This window comes from Emiliania huxleyi (assembly GCF_000372725.1).
Source record: "Emiliania huxleyi CCMP1516 chromosome Unknown EMIHUscaffold_172, whole genome shotgun sequence".
Lineage (NCBI taxonomy): Eukaryota > Haptophyta > Isochrysidales > Noelaerhabdaceae > Emiliania > Emiliania huxleyi.
In genome coordinates, this window is record NW_005200861.1 from 60,289 (window position 1) to 61,983 (window position 1,695).

The 1,695-nt window shown below is 69.6% G+C and overlaps 1 protein-coding gene across 1 annotated transcript in view; it reads left to right on the forward strand.

Annotated features, from left to right (window-relative positions):
* Nucleotides 1-688, forward strand: part of EMIHUDRAFT_231367 (hypothetical protein) — a gene marked incomplete at both ends in the record, with an annotated part of 1,295 nt that extends 607 nt beyond the window's left edge. Inside the window, one exon of the mRNA XM_005784120.1 lies at nucleotides 20-688. Within this exon, the coding sequence (XP_005784177.1) occupies nucleotides 20-688 (669 nt within the window). The remainder of the gene's footprint in view (nucleotides 1-19) is intronic.
* Nucleotides 689-1,695: the final 1,007 nt, after the last annotated feature.

Genomic DNA, 1,695 nt, shown 5'->3' on the forward strand with positions numbered 1-1,695 from the left:
GCTGCAGCAGCTGTGCGAGGAGGGCGTCGACTGCGTGGCGGTCGACTGGTACTCGGGCGGGTGGACGGAGCGCGGCCAGATCACGGCCGCGCTGCGCGCGAGCGACGCGCAGCCGTGGACGCTCGTGCGGCAGCACCTGCTCGCCTTTTGGGAGCAGCAGCTGCGAGGCCGGCCGGTGGTCCTCATCGGCGCCTCGCTCGGCGGCGCGGTGGCGATCGACTTTGCGTCGACGCACCCCGAGGCGGTGGAGAAGCTGGTGCTCATCGACGCGGGCGGCGAGTCGTACAAGGCTCCGCCGCCCGACACGGTCGCCGCCTTTGCCAAGCCCGTGCTCGCCGTCAAGGGCCTCTTCCAGGCCGTGCAGGCGAGGCTGCCCGACGACGCGAGCCGCATCGTGTCGCTGCACCGCGCCGAGCCGGGCTGCTACGAGGCGAGCCTCGCCTACCTCGAGAGCGGCTCGATGGCGAGGCGAGTCGGCCGCGAGCGCATCCAGCAGGTGGCGCAGCCGACGCTGGTCGTGTGGGGGACCGAGGACGACATCCTCCCGCTCTCCGACGCCTACGCCTTCGAGAGGGACCTGCAGCACTGCGTGGGCGTGCGCGAGGTGCCCGGGAGCGGCCACTCGCCCCATCTCGACCAGCCCGAAGCCGTGCTCGCGCACTTGCGCCCCTTTGTCGCGCAGCGGTGAGCGGTGACCCCTCACCCCGGGCGCGGCCGCAGGCGCCATCCGCCAACACGTGTTTCAGTATTTTTTTCTTTTCGCGCAGCAAAACTGGCCCCAGGATAACCTGATTCGGTTTCGTCGCACAGCATAGGTTTCATTTTCATAGTCGGCCGTCCTAGGACGTACGTCATTTCAGGTCCCGATTTCGGTTCTCGTAGTGTATCTCCGCCGCAATGGGAGTTAGCGCGCTCGCTCGCAGAGCGGCGCCTGCTAGCCGAGCGCGAATGCCTGGGTCGCTGAGCTCGCGCCGGTGGCCAACTGCGCCTCCGTGGCGACGCGCTCCGGCCACGAGCGACGTGCCAATCTGCACTTTGAGCTCGCTTGGCAGCCGCCGAGTGCGAGAGGAATTTAAACGGCTGAGCCGGCCAGGCAGCCAGCCGACTTCCCGCACCGATCAGCGCACGTGCGGCCGCGCGTGTACGGGCGTACACGCGCGGCCGCACATGCTCCGCCTCGACGGCCGCCTCGCGCTCGCTCGAGGTCTGTGCTCCGCCCGAGCAGCGAGCTCTCAGGTGCGGGCTCTCGGGGCGCCGACCGGCTGGTAGGGAGGAAGTTCGAGCGCGACCGCCGCGGAGCCAGGGCAGCGTCGGCCGGGGCTGGGACCGTGAGCGGCGATCGCGCTCCGAGTCGCCCAGCGACGGCAAGGCAGGACGACGAGGCGCGACGGCCGTTGAGCGGAGGCTGGCGAGCAAAAAGAGGCGCCTCCGTGCGCCTCATTTTGAGTAACTTGACAGGGACGTCTAAGCGCCATGCTGTGTGACGAAACCGCTTCGTATTGGGAGATTTCACGATCAGTTCCGTTATAGCCCCGAGCAGGAATCCCTAGGGTCAGTTTTGCTGCGGTTTTTGCGCTCCCACTCCAGCGGCCAGGCCCGCCCAGACCGCCCACGTGGCCACGAGCCCCTTCGTGGGAGCGCCCGGCGAGGCCGGACACGGGGGGGCCGGCCCGCCGCGCCCGGGGGGCGCCCGCC